This window comes from Desmodus rotundus, chromosome 2 (genome assembly GCF_022682495.2).
Source record: "Desmodus rotundus isolate HL8 chromosome 2, HLdesRot8A.1, whole genome shotgun sequence".
Lineage (NCBI taxonomy): Eukaryota > Metazoa > Chordata > Mammalia > Chiroptera > Phyllostomidae > Desmodus > Desmodus rotundus.
Window position 1 is genome coordinate 126,682,169 of NC_071388.1, and position 24,011 is coordinate 126,706,179.

Sequence of the window (24,011 nt, forward strand, 5' to 3'; positions counted from 1 at the left end):
TCAGTATTCATTTTCTTTATTTCTAGTATATTTTTAAGGGTATATGTTTTGTCGTTATATGATTTAAAGGTGTCACGAAAACAGCAGCACATTTCTCAAACTGATGTTAAAATTAGAACTATTGATATATATTACTGTGAGAATGTATTTAAAGAGTATCATAGTTCATGTAACAAGAACTTCAATTTGAATGAGAAAACACAAATATACAAGTACATGCCACTGAAACGTATCAAATTATTCAGTGGTAATACAATACCATTTAAACATTAAGTTTTATAGGAAACAATTAACCTTTAGAGCAAATTCTTAAAAGTTTAACTTGTAAGCAAGAAGTATTATGACAAGCAGAAAAGAATTCATTTTCACTTGGGGTACATTTCAAAGCACATTCATGCTTGTTAGACCAACAATATAGAATGTTGGATCACTAATATTAATAACATGTTCCAAGTACATACCTTGCATACACATGCATGCACATACAAACATTTATTCTCATTCTTATTCTTGGTACACCGCTCCCCACCTTCCTCTCTCTTCTCCTCTCCTTCTTTCCATATATAGAAATATAGTCATATGGAAAGACAGAGAGTACATGGCAAACAGTAGACATTAAAAATAAATGACAAAAAAATCATAAAACACTTACTTCATCAGCCACCATGCACCTTAAAAAAAGAAAAAAAAACCAAATTAATGTCTTATCAAAATCAACCATTTTAAAAGTTCTGATTAAGTAGTTTGTCACAAAATAGTTTACAAATGTTAAAGTACTAAGCCAGAGAGAGGTGTTTGTAAGTGTACATAAGAACATGGACCAGTGTTGATTTATAACACTCTCCAGCTGCCAATGGCATATCGCTATGTGGGAGTGGTAGAGCTTCAGATGTGCTGTTCCCCACTGCCCACCCATGGAGATAGGTACGATGACCCTTCAAAAATGTAAAATGGGAAGTGATTGTACCAATGACTTCCCTCCTTACCATCAAACCTTAAAATTGGTCTTCCCCAGAGATTAGAAAAATGCTGTATTAAGTGCAAGAAAATAAATGTCAACTATATATCACTATGTTATACATATCATATATGCTGTACTATATATGCTACGACTATTTTCAAGCTGAATTTTAGTTTCTACTATCATTGTGCTAAATTTTCTCTACCCTTTTTTATTAGCCTATAGGAGTAAATTTTATCCACTGAAAATTGAGGTTAGGGGCATAAACTGAGGTCCTAAGTTAAAGAAAAAGCAAAGAGCAAAAAGAAAGAATAACAGATATGGTCAGGAACATGAGTGGTCCCTTAGAGGTAGTGAGTACACTACTGGGAAAAACCAGCCTCTTAACTGAGGGGATTTCTGGCCAACCTAAAAAATATTGAAATGTTATAAAAGTTTGAAAAGAATGAAGTCCCTATTTCTATTTTTTCTTCCTTTTTTACCCCACTGATCTTGACATTATATAATTTTATAAGTTTTCTTTTAATATAGAACACAAATTAAGAATTTGGTAATAAATATATTATCAAGGAATAAGTTACAGGTAAAATGGAACTTGTTCTTAAAAAGAAAAAAGATGTCAGGTTACCTAATAAGTATTTTTATGGGAAGATAAGATGCAAATAATTTAACTGAAATTTAAAGCATATGCAAGAGTAAAAAGTTTATTTCATTTTTTTCAATCATGCCTAAAAACTAGAAATAAAAAAGCAATACTTTGAGAAACATGATTTATTTTCAGGAAAATTCATGTGTTTGCCTACTTTTTCATTTTAAAATCCAACTAAAATTTAATAAACATGTCACTCGAAGTATATATTATTTATTATTTACTATGTACTTGGCACTGTTCTAAGTGCTAGGCATGTAGCAGTGAATTAAAGTCTTTCCCTCATAGAGGGTGACTAGGAGAAGACAATAAACAAGCACATGATTCCAGTGGTGATAACTGCTATTAAAAAAAAAAACTAAATCAGGGTAAAATAGAATAGGGAATGTAGAGGATAATCTATTTTATAATGTGGTCAGGAACATACTTTATGATAAGGCAATTTGAACAGATTTGAGCAAGACATAAATTTAATGAGAAAGGAATTATAAGAAAATCTGGAGAAACAGTATTCTCAACAAAGCGATCAGCAAGTCCAAGCACCCTGAGATAAGATAGTTATAATATACTTTAAAAGGGGCAAAAGAGTTAGTATGAGTGAAATGCAGTGAAACAAGGAATGGTGGTGATGATGATGATGATGATGATGATGTTGGAAGGCCATAAGGCTCCTGACTATGGAGAACCTTATAAGCAAGGGCACTGAATTTGGATTTTCTTTGCATCCTATGGAGGGAAGCAACATTTTATTTTTTTCAAAGTTTACTCTGGCTTATAGAGAATAAACTGTAGAAGGCAACAGCAGAAGCAGAGAAAGCAGTCAGGAGAGACAAGGAGAGAAACAACAATGTGTGGATGAGTGGTATAGGTGGAGGTAGTGAGAAGTCGTCAGTTCAGGTACTTTTAAAAAGTACAGCCAATAGAGTTTGATGATCAATTTGGACGTGAGTGTAAAAATAACAAAGAAATCAAAAATTAATCCGAAGATTTGGGCTCAAGCAATTAACTGTGAAAATGGTGGTGACGCCATTAACTAAGACAGGAAAGGCTGGGAGAGAAGTAGGTTTGGGACAACAATAAAAAGTTCAGTTTGGACATTAATCAGTGTGATATCCATCACAAATCCAAGTTTAACTGTTAAGTAGGATAGATGAGTCAGGGGAATGGTAGGGACTGGAGATACAACAAATTTGAGAGTCTCCAGAATGTAAATGGCATTAGAATGAGTGAGGGTACAGGGTATTCTGAACATGAAACAACTTGACTGTGGCTTGCTCCCATCTATGTCCAACTCCATGTTCCCTAACTTTTTAAAATTAAGCATCTGAGACCTGCAGTCTGCTGGATAGTGCTTACAGTAGGGTAATATCAGAGCCAACTGGTGTGTAGCTAATTTACCCTGTGAGTGCCTAGGGAACTGAAAAGCAGCATCATGGCCCTGGGCAAAAACTGAGGGCTGTGGATCACTGAAAGAGACTGGCTTTCAGGTATCTGAAGACCCCAGTGAAGATTACCTTCAATCCCTTTGAATATGCTGGATTTTCCTAAGTGAGATAGGTGGGTCTTCCTACTTTGGAAACTAGGAGAGTTCAAGTAGATTAGAGAGCATTAGGCTTCCTTCAGGTGTCTCTAGTGGGCTGATTCTCCTTACATTTTAGGCACCATTCCTATTCCAACCTATGGGGTTACGGCTGTTAAGGATAGCTCAGCAATCAGATCTGACTTCCAATGAGACATCAGAGAAAAATAACTGACCATGTGAAACATTTGAAAGAGCAAAGTAAGAGTGAATAATCAGGACACATATCTCTTGAAAGAGAAGTGTTAGAAAATAAAAACACCTGCACAAAAACTGAGCACTTAAGTAAATTCTAATGCAACACACACACACACACACATACCCCTAATGCTCAAAGCCTTGATTATCCGACTAAAAGGAGTAGATAATTTTTTAAAGAAAAGGATGATCATTATTGACATTTAATAAGTACATCAGAGGATGAAGCACAAGGATTGTCTTTCAAAGCACACGTGAAGGAAAAAACAAAAGACTTGAAGGATAGATCTTGAAAACTAATATGTGAAAAATAGGTGTTCAAAAGGAGAAAAGATATCATATGAAGGAAAGGTAACAATTAAGTAAATATTAAAAGAAAATCTCTCACCCTGACCGGTGTGTGGAGCTCACCTGGTAGGGCATTGCTCCGTTGAATTCCTGCTCAGGGCACATAGCTAGGCTGTGGGTTTGGTACCCAGTCAGTGCACGTGTGAGAGGCAACCGACTGATGTTTCTCTCACACCAGTGTTTCTTTCCCTCTCCTTTCCCCTCCCTTCCCTTCTCTCTATAAATAAATAAATAAAATCTTAAAAAAAGAAAAGAAAATTTCTCTGGACTGAAGAAATGCCTCTGGTAGATAACTGGAAAGGATAATCAAGTTTCAGATTGGATTGATATGCATGAATTTAATGGATAATGTCTATTAGAAATGAGAACTCTAGAAGCAGAAGGGGCACATTCTGAAAATGAATGTGTAAAACTGAAGGGTGCTAACAAAGAAGAGGGGTAAAGTAGTCCCCTTTTATCTGTGGGGGATATGTTCCAAGACCTGCAGGGATGCCTGAGACCTCAGCTAGTACTGAACCTATATATGATGATTTTTCCTATACATACCTATAAAAAAGTTTAATTTATAAATAAGGCATAGTAAGAGGTTAACAATAATAACTAACAAAATACAACAATTATAACAGTATACTGTAATAAAAATTATGTGAATGTGGTGCCTCTCTCTCTCTCTCTCCAATAATTTTTAGATTTTTCACTCTAAACCTATTACTGAAATTGGCATAACAATTTCTGTAGTAAATGGCTTTGTGTCACTTGTTTCAGGGGATCCCTTGCTGAAGTCTTCCCACAGGGTTAATGCTTTCTGGAGCAACATGTTGCTGTTAGTCAGAACACATCTTCTGTTCATGTCTGCCACCACTAATTTAATGCCTTTTCCATCTTAATGAAGCAGTTATGTACTGTGGCCATAAGTTTTGTAGTTTGAGGGGTGACAGCAAAACTAGTAAAAACTTCTTTTTCCTTCACAAGTTCATGGATAGAAGATTCATTCTGGGGGGAACTTAACTTTTGCTAAGATATCAAGAATAAAAATAGGAGGCCCATAAAAATAAGTCGTATTCTTGAAGTTGCTTAGATTCAAACTGAATACTTATTATTTTTTTGAAACAACATTCTAAATTAAAATTTATATATGTATGAAGTAGAAAAAAACATTCGTTTTTACCATAGATCTTAGTAACATCAGCATATAATTTCTTTTCTTTCCTTACTAAATCGAGAACTTCCATCTTTTCACTTAGAGGAAGTACTTTACAAAGGCTTCTCTTGGCATATCCAAATTGCCAGCATGACAACCCTTGTGCTTTGAAGCCACTACCAAGTAAAATAAGGGTGACTTAACACCAGCAGTGCGCTGCAACAATAGTTGATCAGTGACTAACAGGTAGCATGTACGCTGTGCGTGCACAGGTGGGATGGAGCAGGATGGCACAGATTTTATCTCACTACTCAGAACAGCGCACAATATAAAACTTATGAATTGTTCATTTTTGGAATTTTCTATTTAATATTTTTGGACTGCTTTTGACTGTTGGCAATTAAAACTATGGAAAGTAAAGCTTGGATAAGGGGTAGGGACTAATGTATTTATAGAAGTAAATGATAGGCTGAACTTGGCCCATGGAGAGTAATTTACAAATTCTTGTTTTAAACGAGTCACAATTCTCTTTGTTAATGCTGAGTTTTCACTTAGATTATAATCTAAAAATGAATACTATAAGAATATTCTGGATTATCTGAACAATACTTTAAAATGAGGTGTGTTTATATTTGGTACTCTCTTTTGCATTTAGGATTATATGAAGCATACATTCTCCCCTACACACCCACATCAAATACTTCTTACTGTGGAATGCTGAATGAATAAATATTTTTACAATAGTTAGAAAAGAGAAATGTGGAATACTCCTGAGGGAACTTCATTATCAGTAAATTATGAAATGAAGAATTTTACTCTTCCTGATGGCAATAAGGCCATATACCTGTTTGATACAGAGTTTAGTAATGCCTCAGAACTGAATTCATTATGTTATAGAGGTGGCTATAGTGTTTCCAAACCACTCTTCCTTACAACTGGCCTTATAATTTGTGGCAGAGCCTTACGTTGCTTTTCCTAAAACCTTTCTTCCCCTTTCCCTCACTAATACAACCCTGAGGGTGGGATCTATGTGACCAGCTAAAATGTTCCTTTTCCAAGCTCCATTTCAACTAGGAGAGGATATGTGACACAGTTTGTGGCCAATGAGACAGCAGAAGTCATTGGGTGGCGATTCTAAAAACACTTGTTAAAATAGGGTTGACTCAGTTGGCAAAGTGCCCTTTTGTCCTCTTCTTCTCTTCCTACATCAAACAATGATGCCAAACTGGGAACTATAACAGCTACCTTTTGACCTACCAGGAAGGAAAGGACAAGAAGATTGCAGAGGTATGGCTCTGACATCTTGGCTGCTGTCCCAGCATGGACTACCTTACTCTAAACTTCCTGTTTGGGGAAGGGGGCAGAACAGTCTACTCTATTTTAGCCATTACTGTTCGGTTTTCATTCTGTGTAGCTGGACTCAATTCCCTATCATTAAAAAGTAAATATCGGATATGGATACAGTTTAAATGCTAAATAGTCATGAAGCTATTTCTTTTCACCATAAAATCCAACAGGATCAATTTAGTTTCCACAAAATAACACCATCCATCATATTAAATTAATATTGTTGAAATGAATTGTCTTTATTGTGTGGCTTACTCTTAACTTTATAAATGTGCTTTCATTTTTTTTTCTTTTTTTTAAAATTTTTATTGTTATTCAATTACAGTTGTATGCCTTTTTCCCCATCAATGTGCTTTCATTTAAAAAAAAATATTTTCTAAAATCTATATGCATAAGGAATTTGTACCTAGTCTGGGATTTGTGCTCAATATCATTTTAAATAAACAACAGGGCTTTAAGGAAATTTTTCCCTTTGAAATGAGTTTGATGATTACTCAGGTATGAGGACCTGCCTGAGGGTGAGGAAGAAGCATTCATTCTGAATCCAGGCAATATTTTAATATTTCACCATGTCTTTCTCCCTGTAACCTTTACTGCACGTTTGGATAGATATGACTACTATCCTCTTCTGCCTTATAGTGTTTACCCTGACAGGACTTGTACCATAACATCGGTAACATTTAGTACACTTACTTGTTTATATGTTTGTCTCTTGCTCAGACTAAGGGCCTAGCACTATGCCTGGTGCTCAAAGTTATATTTGGTAAGTAACTAAATGAATGTTTACCTGATAGATATTGAAATTAAATATATACATATCCTGATTCACCTCTACATTTCCACAAGAGAGTATAATAGAATTGTGCAGGTTGTATTATCACATAATTCAACAAATCCAAAAACCAGGTGAAAAAGGAATTCATAAAGGATAGTGTCCTTTATGAATTTAGAGGATGTGATATATAATGTGATATATTCTGAGAGGCTCTCAGTTTGTAATAAAACTGTTTAACTTAGTTCTCCATCTACCTATGAACATTCAAGTATCAATGATGCACATATGTTTATTATTAATTACTGTTATTTTTTACTACTTACTATTTTAAAAAAATGATTTACTTTTATTTATTTTTAGAGATAGGGGAAAGAAGAAAGAGGGAGAGAAACATCGATGTGTGAGAGAAACATCAATCTATTGCCTCTTTGCATGCTCCCTAACGGGGGTGGGGGTGGCTGGCCCACAACATAGGCAGGTGCCCTGACTGGGAATCAAACCTGCAGCCTTTCAGTTTGCAGGACAATGCCCAACCCACTGAGCCATACCAGTCAGGGCTATAAACTCACCTTACACTAGATCAAGCAGACCTGACTTACTTCTTAGTTTCTTTATATATAAACTATATTTTTGTTTGTAACTCCAAAATATTATAATGAATGTTACTGTCTAATTATGCCCTAAAAATTCTCTACTAATTGCAGAAGTAATCAATAATTTTGACCTGCAGCTTTATAAACAAGAATAAATAATTGTATTAAAGCTAATGTGATATAATGGCCCAGTGGAAATTATATATCCTGAAAACAATAATCCTCTCAAAACAGCTGAAATACATCTTTTTTAAAACCATCTTGGAGGATGCAGAGACTATTTCCTATTTTGATCTGTATTAGTAAAAGTTATAGGGTAATTCTGTGTTAATGAAGTCAGACTAATGCAGCACAATATTTTAAAGATAAAATCCTGCATCCAGGGACTAGTTCAAATATTTTTTTAAAAAGATTTTACTTATTTTTTTAGACAAGGGGAAAGGAGGGAGAAAGAGGAGAGAAACATCAAGGTGTGGTTGCATCTCGCACGTCCCCTACTGGGTACCTGGTCTGTAACCCAACCATGTGCCCTGACTGGGAATCCAACCAGTGACCCTTCGGTTCACAGGCCAGCACTCAATCCACTGAGCCACACCAGTCAGGACTGGATTAAATTTTTTTAAAGCTCATGAATAGAAAAGCAATTCTTTTTAAAACTTCGACTTGACTTCATACACAAAAATTTGTTTCTAAGACTCTGCCTCTCTTATATACTTTGAATTATCACAGGCTTTTATGTCCTTCCTGTATGTGACTGGTGTTTCATAATGGGTAAAAGAACTAAAATGAAACAAAACACTCAATGTTATTCCAACTTGTTTTTCAAAGTCATATGCAGCAAATGTGGGTTGCTTTACCTAAAAACTCTTTCTCCTGTTATTTCCCTATTACAGACTCTAGAATTCTTTGCTTATATCTTCCATGTGCTTCTGAACCTGCTGTCTGGAACTAATGATGATAAAGTAGAAAGATGACATGAGCAGGCTACCGAGTGAACCACCTTGGAACCATCCACTCCTGGATTTCTTGTTATGTATTATGTGATATATTAATTTTCTTTAGTGATTAAGCCATTTTGAGCTGAGTTTTTACTCTTGCACAGCATTCTAACAGAATCAGTGTTTATAAAACCAGTTATTAAAGTCAATCACATTTCCTTCCATTTATAATGGCTAAGTTGGAAGCTACTGTCCTCTGTAACTCCCCTATATCCACTGCCAGTTTTTACTTACTGACAGTAAACATAGTTATTTGGTTCTTATTGAACAGAATGTATCTTTACCATTGTAACAATGATAAAATTTTTATAATATATTTCCATTTACAAAGTACTATTTTACCTCATTTAATCACAGTTCATCTTACTTGGCTTAGCTTAGTCATTTCATAAAACAGATGAGACTAAGAATCTGGATATAGATAGAAGTCTAGGATATTTTAAATTTCATGTTTGCAAAAGATAACTAGAGACATTGAAGTTGAGAACAATCTAACAATAGCCGGGGGTGGGGACAGTGGGAAGAGGGGATTACAGGAACTACTATGGAGGACACATGGACAAAACCAAGGGGGAAGGTGGAGGTGGGGGAGGGAGGTGGGTTCAGTTGGGGTGGGGTGGAGGGATGGGGAGAAAAGGCATACAACTGTACTTGAATAACAATGAAAATTAAAAAAAAATTTCATGTTTGCAAGTAAGAGCAGCATGTTCAACTTTTACAGAAATGCAGCAGACAGATATGATGTGCAACCAAAATAAATAGTGTTGTTTTTTAAATTTTTATTTTAACAGAAATTTCTGACCCAAGGGCCCATGTGTCCATTAGTAGATGAGTGGATAAAACAACTATGGGACATTTATACAATGAAATACTACTTGGCAGTAAACAAGAAGAAAATTTTACTCTCTGTGACAGCATGGATAGACCTGGAGAACATTGTGCTAAGTGAAATAAGCCAGTCAGAGAATAACAAATGCCATATGATTTCAGTCCTATGTGGAATCTAATGAATAAGCTGAACTAACAAGCAAAATAGCGACAGATACATAGATAGAGAGCAGGTTGACAGTTCTTGGGGGGTTTAAAGGGTGGAGGGATCAAGCAGAAAGGAAAAAGGACTCATGGACATGGACAAGGGTGTGGTGATTGCGGAAGGGGACAAGGGTATAAGGGGGATAAATGGTAATGGAAAAAACACAATTAAAACATCTTTAAAAAAAGAATCACAGACTCAAATCAATTGTTTAAATAGCCCCTTTAGAGATTTTTTTTTTGCATCTGTCTTAATTAGATTTAGTTTCAAATATCAACATGTAATGCATGCTGTAATAACTTCAGGATATCCAGAAAGAAATGTCCACAAGAGGTTTTAAATGTGGATCTGGAGCATATGCTGAAAGCCTTAGGTGCAGATTTAGGATATGTGTATGGGTGGTACTTGAAACTATGAGAGTGGATGAGAGCTTTAGAAATTTAGGTGGAAGATAAAGAGAAAACAACTAAAGACTGGACACTGTCTAGGTTTGGCAGAGGAGTGTGCACATGGAAGAGACAGAGATTAGAGCTAGGAGGAGAATCAGAAGCAGCTGGGAGGCCCAGGACAGCTTTTCCAGGAGGTGGTTGTTCTATCCCAGGCACTATGAAAAGGCCAGGCTACATGAGAGCTGAAGCTGAAGGTTTCCTAACCACATATACTTGTCATTTGCCAAAGCAATAAAAAAAACAAAGATTCTTAAAAATAATTTCAACCTCGACATTTTGCCCTTTTCTTTTTCACGTTACGTATTAGTATCATGTTACAATACTATATTGTAAATTTTGGGGATTATACACAGGATCACAAATGGTATAAATTACATGCTATTATTTGTAAAATATATAAACTTGTACTTACAGAGAATATTTCTGGAAGGCTACACAAGAAATTGGTAATTTTATTGCCTTCAGAACAGCCAATATCTGGGACATACTGAAGGAAGAGAGATTGGAGATTTTCCACTTTTGTACCTCTTGAATCATGTACATATGATGTATTCCCCAAAATAAATATTAAATAATATAATATTATTAATATAATATATAATCATATATGATACGATATATATTATATTATATATAGTTATTATATTATATAATATAATAATAGTTCCAAAAATAAATAATATTAAAGCTAAACAAATAAAGTAAAGGCCATTTTATCAAGTTGAATTTTTACAGTTATGGGGGAAAGTATTTTAAGACATTGCTGTGGTTGGAAAAAAATGTTTTGACTTCATGGTCCCTGAAGCTATGTCTGGAGGGAAGAGTGGGTAGAGTTTATTAAAGTAACGTTAAGTTAGCATTGGTCAAATACATCATACTAAAGAGTGGTATGGTGTCTAATATGATATAGTATGTAATGAACCATTTATATGCTAAATGATTGATTAGTGTTAATAGATTAAATAGGAACATCCAAAAGTTCAGTATTATCCTCTTGGTACTTAGCTCTCCTCTGGGGCTGAAACATGCAAGTGATAGATTAAGCAGATCCTGTTTTCAGGTACAAAGTGCTGAATCCTGTGCTTACATGTCAAAACACAAGTACAGTGTTTGTATTATATACATTCACCTCATTAAATTCTCAGTGTAATCAAAATATTTTCTTGGAGAGTTTTGATGTTTATTTTTTACAGATATGATTTACTCAAAAGAGATATGGGAATTAATTATAGAAAAGATGGTTTATTTAATGTAAAGAAATTAGAGAAAAGCTTTAGGTTGAGCACAAATTGTTCAGTTCTGAGAGTCTTGGATTAAAAATTTAGCTAGTCTGTAAAATGATTCTCAGACATGTATAATGCTCTTCAGTTTTCTCTTTTCTATCTGTATGAGAATTTGTTTTAAAAATAGTAAATATTCAGGGTCATTTATGGTTGCATGTAAATTTCTGAAATGTTTGTTCCATATCTGTGAAATATGTCATGGGTACTATGCAACAAGAACAGAGTTGAATAGTAGTGACAGAGACTGTACAGCATGCAAAGTCTTAAATACTTACTATTTGGCCCTTTATAGAAAAAGTTTGCCAATCTCTGTCTTATAATATATCCATGAACCACCTTTTAAGAATTAGTGAACTGAAGGAAGTTTCTGACACAGGGCCAAAGGGTTATGAGTTTGGTTTGGTATGTAAAATCTTTCTATTCAGATTGGAAGAAGAAACAAAATGTGGACTGAAAGAAGAGTGAACACACAGAGCCCATACCAATAGATGTAATTTTATAAGAATAAGTTCAAAGTACTACGCCTGAGAATAAAAACAGAATTGTTACAAACTCAGAATTAAGGAAATATAAAACTATTTCTTATAATATTATAATAATAGCTTTGTATTTCCTGTTAAATCAGATTCCACACACAGAAAGAACTACAATGTCAGAGACAGCCAATTAGAGACAAAGTGTCTCAAACTGATAGAATCTTATGTTTTAATCCCACTGCTCAAATACCAAAATTCTTCTTTCAAAAGCATATCATCAGCATTCTTTACAAAGAGTACTGAAATGACAACTCAGTTATAAGTAAACACAGAACATGAAGCAATGTAACATTTTTATAACATTTTGATATCATCATCTTTTAATTTAATGTGCCTTAAAAAATCTGCTTTCTAATCTTGTACACTTTTAAGAATACAAATTGAATGTCAATCAATTTATAGGGTTCAGTTTTCATAGTCAACCAACTACAGATTACATGTCCTCACCCTCATTTCTTCCTGTGTGTAGCTTAGTGAATAAGAACTATCTAAACCTTGAGTCTGTGGTCTTATTTCCTACAACATGGACATAGTTTAAATATCTGTCAATTTTAGTTTATGGCATATCTAATGTCACTTGTTGAATGTACCCTTTCAGATATAACATTTAAATCTTTAATCCATTTTTAGTTAATTTTTGTGTATGCTCTAAGATAAGAATCCAATTTTATTCTTTTGCATGTGGATATTTAGTGTTCCCAACAAACTGATTAAAAGTGTATAATACAATTAGACTCCCAGGTTCTCCAGTTTATACAGCGTCCTTTGGAGAGGGTGAAACAGTTTGTCAATAAACAGAGATAGATAGTCACTGGATATTTAAGAATAGCTAATAATATGAAAGATAATTCAAAACACAGATAAAGATTACAAGCTGAAGGAAAATAACTCAAGAAAAGTTGTCATTAATATCTTCACAGAAAACATCCCTACACCAAGCTAGAACAGAATACTAGTAAGAGCAAATACTCAGAGAACAAATAAAGAGCTCTTAGAAATTAAAAATACAATGGCAGAGATTAAAAGCTGAATAGAATAACTAGAAAGTAGAGTTGAGGAAAATTCTCACGAAACAAGGAAAAAAGAAAATGGATTTAAAAACAGGAAAAAAGAGATAATAGCATTAAATGGCCAATTCAAGGCATCTAATAACTAAATAATGTGGAAAAATAGAAAAAGAGAAAATATATAAATAATATTAATAATTATTTTTAAATTCCCCAACTAAAGGGAACGAGTTTCCATACTGGATTGGGCCAACCAGTAGCTAGCACAAAGTATGAATAGAACTCAATAGATAATGTCTAAAACTGAAAAAAAAAATTGCACCACAAGCACACTATTTATAGATATAGTATGAATAGCTAAAGACTTAAAGAGCTGAAAGTGATAGATTTGAGGAATTAAAAACTAGAGAAGAAGGCTGGGGGATACCCTGGAGATAGCTGGTTTTTTATAGGAGCCTTAATAGATGTTTTTTATAGGACACTTTAAACTACAAATACATAATACTGTGATAAAAATAAAAAGTCAAATTAAAAATAAAATCGAGACTTTTCCAGTGGGTAAAAACAAACCGGTTACAATTCAGCTGTTCAGAAGTACTCATTTCTTGATTAAAAGAACACTGATTTCTGGATGACTTGAATATCACAGGAACTATGCCTTTTCTCTGTTGAATTCAAGTAAGCTGCTTCAAGGACATTAATGAACAATTATTCTAGAAAGTTCAACTCAGTTCAACAAATATTTGCTGAGCTCCTAATATGTGATAACCTCTGAAGAAAACAAAAACATCTTAAGATGAAAAGGTCTAGAGGTTTAGTCCAAACTAAAATGTGTAAACATTTATTCAAATAGATGTAGGACTGTCATATAAAATATGAGGTAATGTTATTTTAAAGGGCATACATATGGCCAATTGGAAGAAGCTATAGATAGAAAAATCATTGCTCAATACTAGTTTTCCCATAATAAGAATAAACCAAATTTCAAGATTTACTGTAGGGGTACAGTAATCAAATCAATGTGGCATTTGTATAAGGATAAAAATATGTATCAATAGAACAGAATAAAGTTTAGAAATAAACCCACATATGCAAAGTATATTGACTTTAGACAAAGGTAGCAAGGTAATTTGATGGGGAAAGGACAGTGTTTTCAACAAATGGAGCTGGAATAACTGGACATGCATATGCAAAACAAAACCCTCAAACTATATCTCACACCATATATAAAAATTAAGTTCAATTGGATTATAGAACTATATGTAAAAAATAAAACTATTAAATCTGTGCAGTGAAAACAGGGAAAAAATATTTGTGACCTTGGATTAGGCTTTTTCTTAAATAAGCCAAGCAAAAGTACAAACTACTGAAAAAAAAATGATAAATGGAATTTCATCAAAATTAACATCTGTTCTTCAAAAGACAGTGCTGACACAAGACACAGGCTAGTAGAATATGTAAAAGATGATAAAGGACTTGTATCTAGAATATGTAAATAACTCATATTTCAATAATAAAAAGATAATCCAATTTTCTTAAATGGGCAAAAGATTTGAATACACACTTCAACAAAAATGTACAGATGGCCAGGAGGTACAAAAAAAGTGTTCAACATCGTTAGTCATCTGAGAATTGCAAATTAAAACCACAATAAAATACCATTACACACCTACTAGAATGGCTAAAATTAAAAAGGATTCATAATGCCAAATGTTGGCAAGTATGCAGAATGACTGGAATCTTCATATATTTGCTGGTAGAAATGAAAAATATATACCCATTTTAAATAACAACACAGTAGTCTTTTATAAAGTTAAACATACATTTACCGTATGTTCCAGTAATCCCAGTCCTAAGTATTTACACAAAAAATAAAAACACGTCCACACAAAGACCTGCATGTGACTATTTATAGTAGCATTATGCATAATCATGAAAAACTGTAAATAATATAAAATGTCCATTAACATGAGAATAGCTAGAAAAATTCTGGCACATCTATACAATGGAATATTACTCAATTAAAAGGACTGACACATTCAAGAAATGGATCAATCTCAAGAGTATTATGTCATAGAAAGAAGCCAGAGACAAAATATTACATATTGTATGATTCCATAGTTTAGAAAAAACACAACTATTGGGACAGAGTGTTGCCAATGGTCAAAAGTTAAGGGAGGGGATCGATTACAAAGGGGCACAAAGGAACTTCCTTCCTAGAGTGATGGAGTCTTCTCCCTCTGGATTTTGATGGTGGTTACATAGTTGCATAAGTTTGTCCAAACACATCAAACTGCACACTTTAAAAGGGTGAGTTTTACCATATATAAATTATACTTCAATAAACCTGTCTTTAAAATGTATTTTAATAAATAACCATTAGTGTACTAGCAATAAAAATGTCAGCAAGATTCAAATTACTGAGATCATGTACAAAGCTAATAAGTCAATATGTTGTATTTACTCAAGTAATTTTTAGAGAGATACTGTTCTTGCCTTAAGATTTTAAAAGTAACAGGAGGATGTTAGAATGAATAATTAAGAATCAGCAACTCAAGGATACAAAAATAACACATTTTCGCAGCTCTCGATTATATAACAGGGATTTTTTTTAGCTGTTAAAAAAAATCCCAAATAGACCATAAAAAATAAAATTCAAGTATTTCTAGAGAATTTTTTAAAAAATAAACATTCATTTAAATAAGTGAAACATTTATAAAAAATTGGGGATTTTCAGTGCTGTCAAGAAGTTGTAAAAATAACACTTTTTTTTTGCTCTAAAATTTTAAGTCATAATAAGCAATCAATATAAAAACTAAAAATCAGAGTAAAAGGATATTATACAAGAATGATCTTCTGACAATAGTAAGAAAGCACGGCTCTGAGGTTTGGTAAACTTTGCAGTGTTAAGAGGTAAAGGTAGCTAATAAGCTGAACTGATAACATGTATGGATGCCAGGTATTTTCACTGGTGGGCACTGAGGTAGATTTTAACCTTTAAACCAACCCTTCTTCCACTGTTTCCCTCCTCCAAGCTTCAGTTAACCCAAAGAGGAACACCTGAAAAATAGGAAAGTTTCATGTGAAATGCCTTAACCAAGAACACAAAGGAGCAAATTAAAAAGTGGAAAGTGGAGTTGAAGGGCTATACCTTCAATAAGAGGGCAATTTCCTGTTGCAGAGGCTGGCAAGAATGTTCTATACCATTGTTTCCAGTATATCAGGAGATGCTTCCTGATTGCAAATAGCCATAGCTATTTGGCATAAGGAGTTTTTGCCTCTGAAACAAACTCCTTATGAAAAATAAAGCCAAGCTAGACTGACATGCTTACTTCTCCCTGTTCCAAGGAGAAATCCTTGGGTGAAACAGTAGACTTCACATATATTACAGTTGGGGAGACCATATCAAGTGCCAGGGTTGGTGGTCTAACCCATGTAACCTGACTGGAATTCTGGCAGGTCTAGGTAAACTGAGGCAGATCACAGGGTATCCTATGTGGATAAGGAAGAAATAAATCTCCTGCAATATATGACTTTAAAATAAATCAGAGTTAAAGAAGCAGTTGATCAAAGATAGGATTCACAAATTTTCTCCTTTAAGGGACCACCCTGTGGTGGAAGCTTAAAATTCTCAGACTCAAATTAAAAACACCAGATCAATTTGACAATCAAAGACAATTTTGTTTGGAAAGCTGATTGAGGGCAACCTCAGTCAGGGCTGACCATGAGCAAACATATGTTAATACCCAAACACTGAAAAGTGAATTAAATCCCTCTCAGTTTATTACTCTGTAAAGAACAAAGTCAAATAGCTGCCCTCAAAATAAAATGGGAAGGTTATGAGTAAACAAAGAGAAAATGAAATGGTACGAAAACTAAAGAGGTAAATTAGAATATAAGTAGAATTAGAGAGCAAAGCCACAATTAGATGCCATGTCCTGAAATACTTGCTTGTGGGCAAGTGGAGAGGTAGTTTAGGAGCTACCTACAGGAACACAGGGTCTACCAACTAAAATGGTGCAGTAACACACCTAAAACACAGGGCTAGAAGTGAAGATAAAAAGGGCCAGAGTTTGCCTTACAGTTTGGATATCAAGATCAAAGGTGGTTACTCTACACCTTGATTATTATTCCCCAGGCTGCTGGGAAACTTGGGGAGACATAGGTTAACCTTTACATACCCTAAGTTTTACTATCACCAGTCCTGTTTGGCCATTTAATATCAAGTGTACTGACTTCTAGTCAAGATGGAGGCATAGGTAAACATGCCTTGCCTCCTCATACAATTACAACAAAAATCACCACTAGACTACAAAACAAATACCACTCACAATCATCAGGAAATCGAGCTGTTTGGAAGTCTGACAACCAAGGATTTAAAGAAGCCATCTTGATCCAGATAGGTAATGGAGCATAGTCACAGAGACGTGCGGAGAGGCACTGAAAGGTGGAGAAGCCCAGAGATGTGGGATGGGTGGTCTCACATCCGCATGTGGTAGACAGAAATACCTCAGGAGAAAGGGATCCCAGCCCAAGACCAGATCACCCAGTCCAGGATTCCAGTAACAGGAAGATAAGTCCCGATAATTTCTGGCTGTATAAACCAAGGGGGGTTGGGGCAGCGGAAGAAACTGCAGGATTCTGAGGAGATTCCTTTTAAAGGGCCTGCAATGGACTTAGGACTTATACAGACTCACTTCCTCTGGGATTCAGCACCAGAGCAACAGCTGGAAGGGCACCAGTGGCATATGGGGAGAAACTGAAGTGATTGACATCAGGGCAAGTGCCAGGAGACAGTTTTATCTGGGGCAAAACTCCAGAAAACAGGCAGTGGCATTGTCCCCTCTCTGAGCCCTCCCCCACACAGAGCCACAAAGCAGTGACACAGGTTGCCCCACCTTGGCAATTACTTAGGGCTACACCCAATACAACTGACAGTTGCACTTTGTTACAATAGGCCACACTACTAAGGGAGGGAGTCAAAACAACTCTACTCAATACACAGAAACAAACACAGGAAGGCTACCACAATGAGGAGACAATGAAACCTGGCCTAAATGAAAGAACAGAACAAAACTCCAGAAAAAGAACTAAATGAAATGGAGATAAGTAACCTATCAGATGCAGGGTTCAAAACACTGGTTATCAGGATGCTGAAGGAACTCATTGGGTACTTGAATAGCATAAAAAATACACAGGCAGAAATGAACATTACATTAAGCGAAATAAAAATCTACAGGGAACCAACAGTGGAGTGGATGACTCAAGAATCAATGATTTGGAACATAAGGAAGAAAAGAGCATTCAATCAGAACAGCAAGAAGAAAAAAGAATTTTAAAATATGAGGATAAGCTAGCAGCCTCTGGGACATCTTCAAACATACGAACGCCCGAATCACAGGAGTGCCAGAAGGAGAAAAGGAAGAGCAAAAATTGAAACCTTATTTGAAAAAATAATGAAGGGGAACTTCCCTAATTGGAGAAGGAAATAGACTTATAAGTCCAGGAAAACCAGAGAATCCCAAACAAGTTGGACCCAAAAAGGACCACACTAAAACATATCATACTTAAAATGCCAAAGGTTAAAGATAAAGAGAGGACATTACAAGCAGCAAGAGAAAAGCAGCGAGTTACCTACAAAGGAGTTCCTGTAAGACTGTCAGCTGATTTCTCAAAAGAAACTTTGCACACTAGAAGGGACTGGCAAGAAGTATTCAAAGTGATAAAAAGCAAGGACCTGTAACCTAGATTATTCTATCCAGCTAAGTTATCATTTGGAATGGAAGGGCAGATAAAGTGCTTCCCAGACAAGGTAAAGCTAAAGGAGTTCATCATCACCAAGCCCTTATTATATGAAATGTTTTAGGGATTATATAAGAAAAACAAGAAGATCAAAACTATGAACAATTAAAATGGAAATAAATTCACAACTATCAGCAATTGAACCTAAAAAACAAACTAAGCAAACAAGCAGAACAGAAACAAAATTATATAGAGAGAAATATTTGGAGGGTTATCAGTTGGGAGGGGAAAGGGGGAGGATGGGGTAAAAGGTACAGGGGTTAAGAAGTAGAAATTGGTAGGTACAAAATAGGCAGGGGGGTGGTAAGGACAGTATAGGAAATAGAGTAGCCAAAGAACTAATATGCATGACCAATGGACATGAACAAAGGTGAGAGACTGCTGGAGAAAACGGATACTGGGTAGAGGAGGGCAAAGGGGGGAAATTGGAACAACTGTAATAGCATAATTAATAAAATATATTTTAAAAATATCAAGTATACTACACAGACCCATCTACTAATTTGTAGAATCCAAATTAGTCCAAGCTTCGCTACCCGTAAAAAAAGCCTAATGATAGAGGGTTATGCTACATATGCATTCTTAAAACTCCACATCAGACTTTATAAATGAAAAGCTTATTTTATGCTTATTTTCCTAATTATTTAATATCTGATTGCAATGTGCTTGGCAATAGCTCCTAAATTTATTTTAGGCAACTGCACATGAATGTTCGTAGCAGGTCTCTTCATAATAGACTAAAACTGGAAACAACATAAATGCCTATCAACAGCAGAATGGTTAAATTGTGGCATATCCTTAAAACAGAATTCTACACAGCAATGAGAATGAGTAAACTACAACTATACAATACAAAAAAGATAAATTTCACAAACATAATATTTGGTGAAGGAAGCCAAAACAACTGATTGCAAAATATATGACTCCACTTACATAATGTTCAGATACAAAACAAAACAAAGCAAAACAAAAACAAAAACCTATCCAGTGGTTTTCAAAGTCAGAAATGTGGTTGGGGGAGGAGGACAATGACTGGAGACAGCACATCCTGGACTTTCTGAGTCTGGACAATATGTAGTTCTTGACCTGGATGCTAGTTATACTAGAGTGTTCGCTTTGTGAAAAATTCACAGAACTGGAATGTAATCAACAAAAGAAAAAAGGAAAGAAAATATAACGAGAGACATTGAAGTTAAGAACAATCTAACAATAGTCAGAGGGGAGCAGAGCGGGGAGGGGATAGTGGGAAGAGGGGTTTAGAGGAGGTTTACTATAAAGGACACATGGGCAAAATCAAGGGGGAGGGTGGGGGAGGGAGGTGGGTTTGGCTGGGGTAGGGTGGAGGGAACGGGAGAAAATGCAGACAACTGTAATTGAATAATAATAAAAATTTTTTTAAAAAAGAAAAATTCACAGAACTGTTCACTTACAATAAGGGCCCTTTCTTTACATATGTTATACTTTAGTAGAAAGTTTACTTTAACAATTCTGTAAGAAACTTCCTAGAAAGATCTTTAGGTTTAGAATGATTTTTAAATAAAACACAACATCCCAAATTATTGACTTTATAAATTTTGTTCTCATAAAGAATATTTTATCATTTCAAAATATAAGGGAATGATATTTTTCTATCCATTAATTTTTAATCAATGTAGTTCATGATCACATACTTTATTTTTAAAGATCACACAGTACAGAAGAGCACACAGTGCAGAGCAGTTGTCCCCACCTTCACTCCTTCTCATTCCCTAGCCCCAATACTGCTCCTGAAAGGCAACACTGGTAGTCTTAATTAATATGCTTATTTTGTGATTTTATTATTCATCAACTCCAGATATTATCTATTGACTTCTGTGGAAACAGAAAATCATAAACTCATATTCTTTAATTCTAGCCTGACCACACAGTATATCTGAGGTCCGAGCACTAGGCTCCAGTAAACAGTAGTTAATGAAGAATTTTAAAAAACAGAATACTAATTTTTGAGTGTACCAGGTGATCCTAAAGCACATTTAAGATTGATAAAGGCTGAAGTAATTAGAGAAGGGAAAGGCTGGAATACAGTTACATTCCCATTATTGTAAAATTTAAAACCATAATTATTTTGTACCTGGCATTCAGAAAGTTCAGGTTCTGCTAAGTAATTTGGTAAGAAAGACAAATGACTTTATTTAGATACTGAAAGTTTTATTTTGATGGTTTTAAAGATTATTAACACTTAATCTTGTGTCTAAAATATTTGGAACAGGAGACTATATTTATTGAAATGTCTTTAATAGAAAACTGTCTATTCACTAAAACAATGTAAATTATGTTTGCCATAGGAAGTAATGTATTCATAATGTATTCATAATGACCTCACTGATCTAGCTCTAATTAATTCAATCTATATGAAAACACAATACAGCTTCTCATAAACTTAGGAACACAACTAAAAGGGCATTTCTTCTTTGCAAATAAAGTAAAATGACTAACAGATTAACTTTGAAACAAAATGTAGAATTTGATCTGTCATATCCCACTAGTAAAATAGATTTGGTTTCTTACTAAGGAAAACTTGGCTTAGTACCAGTACCCTCCTACCTAACCTCCCCTTTTTTTCCAGTGAGCTAGTTATAAGAATTATTATACTATTGATCACATTTGTACCTTTATAGAATATTTCAGCTTTTAGTCTTGGTTCCATAAACTTCAGACCACTAGTTCCCAAATTTGACTGCACATTGAAATCAACTAGCAAACTTAACAACAAACTGATACCTAGGTCCCACCATCAAGGATTTTCATTTAATTGATATGATGCAGTTTGGGCCTCAACATTTTGAAAGTTTACCAGGTGACTTTAATATGCAACAGAGTTTGAGAATGGCTAGATGGCAAAAAGATTTGAATAGTAGCAGTCATACCTGTCCTTCCCAACTTCTGTCATATTATTTTTTCCATTTTTTAGGATGATAAAATATAGTTTGTATTCTATAATCATAATTAAGGCTTTCATAATTTGGGTAGAAATTTAATTCTTTTTTAAAAATAAAAATCAATAGACAGAGCAAGTACGATATTAGAGTTTATATGAATACTGCTCATGGTGGAACCAAGTATGTTCAGGCTATATTTCCTTCTCTATGCTACTTCAAAAGTACTTATACTCAATCAATTTCTCAAAACCATATTACTTTGAGTCTACCTAATACCTGGACATGAATTTTCTTACCTATTTTGTTTTTCCTGAACTTTCTGACCATCTTGCTCATTTTTATTGAGATGAGAAACATATCTATTTCAACAGCCCCAATATTATCTTGCCTGTTACTAACTCTAATTTATCAATTTTTACTCCATTCTTCTTAGAGACAATTGAATTCCTACTTTAACATGGTCTTGTTGCTTCTCTTGCCTGATGCACCAATGGCATCTGGACCTTCTGCTCACTGAACTTTAGGGTCAGTTTCACTGATTGTTGTATCCTCTCTTGGTTTTCTTTTCTTTTCTTCTTCTTCTTTTTTTTTTTTTTTTTTTTGGTAATTGTTGTTCTGCTTGTTCATTATTTTTTAGATTCGATTGTTGATAGATATGTATTTATTGCCATTTTATTGTTCATAGTTTTGGTTCTTTCCTTGTCTTCTTCTTATACCTTTTAAGATTTCATGTAATACTGGTTTGTGGTGATGAACTCCTTTAGCTTTTTCTTTTATGGGAAGTTCTTTATCTATCCTTTAATTCTAAATGATAGCTTTGCTGGGTAGAGTAATCCTGGTTGCAGGTCCTTGCTTTTCATCACTCTGAATAATTCCTGCCAATCCCTTCTGGCCTACAAAGTTTCTTTTGAGAAATCAGCGGACAGTCTTATGGGAGCTCCCTTGTAGTTCACTAACAGCTTTTTTCTTGCTGCTTTTAAGATTCTCTCTTCAGCCCTGTCTGGTGTACTTCAGAGACCTGGGCATCATTATGCAAACCAAAAGGTCACTGGTTCGATTCCCAGTTCGATTCCCTGCTACCCAGTCAGGGGACATGCCTGGGTAGCAGGCCAGATCCCTGGTTGGGAGCATGTAAGAGCAAGCAATTGATACTTGTCTTGCACATCAATGTTTCCCTCCGTCTCTTTCTCCCTCCCTCTAAAAATAAATAAATAAATAAAATTTAAAAGACTCTGTCTTTAACCTTTGGCATTTTAATTATGATGTGTCTTGATACGGGCCTCTTTGGGTTCATCTTGTTTGGGACCCTCTGTGTTTCCTGGATTTTGTATGTCTATTTTCTTCATGAGGTTACAGTAGTTTTTCATCATTTTTTAAAAATACATTTTCTTTTTTTTTATAATTTTAATTTTTTATTGTTATTCAATTACAGTTGTGTGCCTTTTCTCCCCAACCCTCCACCCCACCCCAGCTGAACCCCCCTCCCTCCCCCACCTCCACCCTCCCCCTTGATTTTGTCCATGTGTCCTTTATAGCAGTTCCTGTGATCCCCTCTCCTCATTGTCCCCTCCCCACTCCCCTGTGACCATTGTTAGATTGTTCTTAACTTCAATGTCTCTGGTTATATTTTGTTTCCTTTTTTCTTCTATTGATTATGTTCCAGTTAAAGGTGAGATCATATGGTATTTGTCCCTCACCTTCTGGCTTATTTCACTTAGCATAATGCTCTCCAGTTCCATCCATGCTGTTGCAAAGGGCACAGAGGCCACTGTGGAAAACAGTATGGAATTTCCTCAGAAAACTAAAAATGGAACTGCCCTTTGACCCAGCAATTCTGCTGCTGGGATTATACCCTAGAACCCTGAAACACCAATCCAAAAGAACCTGTGCACCCCAATGTTCATAGCAGCACAATTTACAATAGCCAAGTACTGGAAGCAACCTAAGTGCCCATCAGCAAACGAGTGGATCCAAAAACTATGGTATATTTACACAATGGAATTCTATGCAGCAGAGAGAAAGAAGTAGTTTATACCCTTTGAGACAGCATGGATGGAATCCTCTCCAAAATTTGTTTGTGGAATTGTTTATGTTGGCCACTCTGACTGGTGTGAGATGGTACCTCATTGTGGTTTTAATTTGCATCTCTCTGATGGTGTGATGCTGAGCATCTTTTCATATGTCTCTGGGCCCTCTGTATGTCTTCCTTGGAGAAGTGTCTGTTCAAGTCCTTTGCCCATTTTTTAATTGGGTTGTTTGTCTTCCTGGAGTGGAGTCGTGTGAGTTCTTTATATATTTTGGAGATCAGGCCCTTGTCTGAGGTATCATTGGCAAATCTGTTTTCCCATACTGTTGGTTCTCTTTTCATTTTAGTGCTGTTTTCTTTAGCCATGC

The 24,011-nt window shown here is 35.0% G+C and overlaps 1 protein-coding gene across 6 annotated transcripts in view; it reads right to left on the bottom strand.

Moving 5' to 3' along the window:
- Positions 1–24,011, bottom strand: part of ZRANB3 (zinc finger RANBP2-type containing 3) — a 225,942-nt gene that overhangs the window by 142,925 nt on the left and 59,006 nt on the right. For all 6 annotated transcript variants that reach the window (XM_045203150.2, XM_045203151.2, XM_045203152.2 and 3 more), the window contains one exon: positions 653–671. In XM_045203150.2, coding sequence (XP_045059085.2) covers positions 653–671 — 19 coding nt within the window. The remainder of the gene's footprint in view (positions 1–652; positions 672–24,011) is intronic.